The following is a 1,915-nucleotide window of genomic DNA, read 5'->3' on the forward strand; positions in this document are numbered from 1 at the left end:
AATATCTGATGTGTTTGGTGTCACAAGAAATACATAGCACATTGTCCTCTCAGTCACTGTTGATTTATAAATAGTTTAAATATCAACTTACTGCTTTAGGGATCTCAAAAGGGAGAGGTGACACTGTTCTAATCACTTCAAAATTCCTTGTTGATGTCCAAAGGCTTGAAACAGAGCATGGTACATAATTTTATCTTAGATAAAAGTGACAGCTAGAGAGATGACTCAGCAGTTAAGAGCACTGACTGCTCTTGCAGAGGACCCGAGTTCGATTCCCAGCACCCACATGGCGGCTACGAACCGTCCAGTTCCAGAGGAATCCAAAGCCCTCTTCTGACCTCCACGGCATTACATGGCACAGGTGCGCTCACATACATGCAGGCAATACACTCATACATATAAAATAAAGATAATAAATAAAATATATTTTAAAATATTTTTTAAAAAAGAGTTGTACACTGTATTTTGTGGTGTGTATAGAAGAATATGAGGTTATATGTAACATTTTCTAAACATTAACTATGGGTGTCAAAAGAGGAGACTGGTTATCATATTTATGTTTTGTTCCTTCTATGGCATATTCCTTAATTTTGAGAATCCACTGATAGAAATGAAAATTACAAAATGATTGAGAAAATAGTGTAACAATGAGGTCAGTCTTAGTAGTTTCTCTGAATTGTTTTTCCTAAAATGTATTTGTCAGCTGTTAAAGGAAAAGACAGAGGTTCCTTAAAAGAGTTATCAGTTTAGGGGATAAAAGAATAGCTTTACCCAATGCAGCAAGATTGGTTAAGGAAAATGGGGTGTAAGGGCAGTGACTTGTGAGGTTAGAATTAGGACCTGCCCCAACTTGCTCTGACTTCATACTAATAACTACCCAGGTTTCTATTTGACTGGACTTTAGTCATTCCTAGGAGACTAACAGATGACATTAATGTTTTATTTTCTATGTGTGTATCACCCAGTGATACCTAGAAGTCATTTATTTCAGCAGGTGTTTCTTATGGACAAAGCAATGGTGACATCGAAGCCCTGCATCAGGCTTATTGTCATGTAGCTCATTCTCTGGGAGATACCGAGGAAACGAGAATTGAGACTAACACAGAAAATAGCAAGTGCTCAGTACAAGATCATATTCAAGAAAATGAAGAGTCTTCAAAAAACATCTCTACCACTGAATCTGGTAAAGGTTGACGGTTTCATCAAATGGGTGGCTGGGGGATAGATAGAATTTTTCAACTATTTGATGCCTTCTTTAAATACTGTCCTTTGTAGTATATTTTATATACAGTTTGCTGTGGTAATAGCTTCCTCATAACTTAAAAGACTTGTTCAAATGAAACCCAGGAATCTTTGGACTAATAGTAAAATAAGAGCTGAATGAATGCAGAATAAAATTACAGTTTTTCTTCTGATATGCTTTGACCAAATTAATTAAGCACCAAACTTGACATAATGTACTTTGTATATTAATTGTTTTAATAGAAAATATTTTGAGATCAACAACATATATAGCAAATGTGTGTGAGATGTGGGTATAGATGTTTGAGATATATTTGATAAGGTTAAAGAAAAGGTTCCTGGTGTAAGTTTGTGATACAGATTTCATTTATTTGCACATGTCATTTTGTTAACTATATCAATTTGAGAAAAATGTGATTTACCTGGCATGTGTAAATTAAGCAATTTAGGTCGCATGTTTGGTTTCTAATTTAATTTTTTTCCCCACATAGATCTGCCTACAGTAGAGGAGCTGATGAATCCTATCAGAATAGATTCCTGTGGGGTCAGGGCCTTTGAGTTACTACCTATCAGGTAGGTTTGGGGAATGTTTTGTGCAGGTTATTAGCTGAGTTTTGCTTGCTAGCTTCTTATTTTGTCCTATTTTATGTGTATAAATGTATTGCCTGCATGT

At 35.4% G+C, this 1,915-nt stretch overlaps 1 protein-coding gene across 1 annotated transcript in view; it reads left to right on the plus strand.

Annotated features, from left to right (window-relative positions):
• Positions 1–1,915, plus strand: part of LOC103731018 (centrosomal protein of 162 kDa) — a gene marked incomplete at its 3' end in the record, with an annotated part of 42,866 nt that overhangs the window by 28,590 nt on the left and 12,361 nt on the right. Inside the window, 2 exon segments of the mRNA XM_029561724.1 lie at positions 995–1,183; positions 1,734–1,815. Of these exon segments, the coding sequence (XP_029417584.1) occupies positions 995–1,183; positions 1,734–1,815 (271 nt within the window).

The sequence above is a fragment of the Nannospalax galili genome, unplaced genomic scaffold (genome assembly GCF_000622305.1).
Source record: "Nannospalax galili isolate Female #2095 unplaced genomic scaffold, S.galili_v1.0 scaffold814, whole genome shotgun sequence".
Taxonomy (NCBI): domain Eukaryota; kingdom Metazoa; phylum Chordata; class Mammalia; order Rodentia; family Spalacidae; genus Nannospalax; species Nannospalax galili.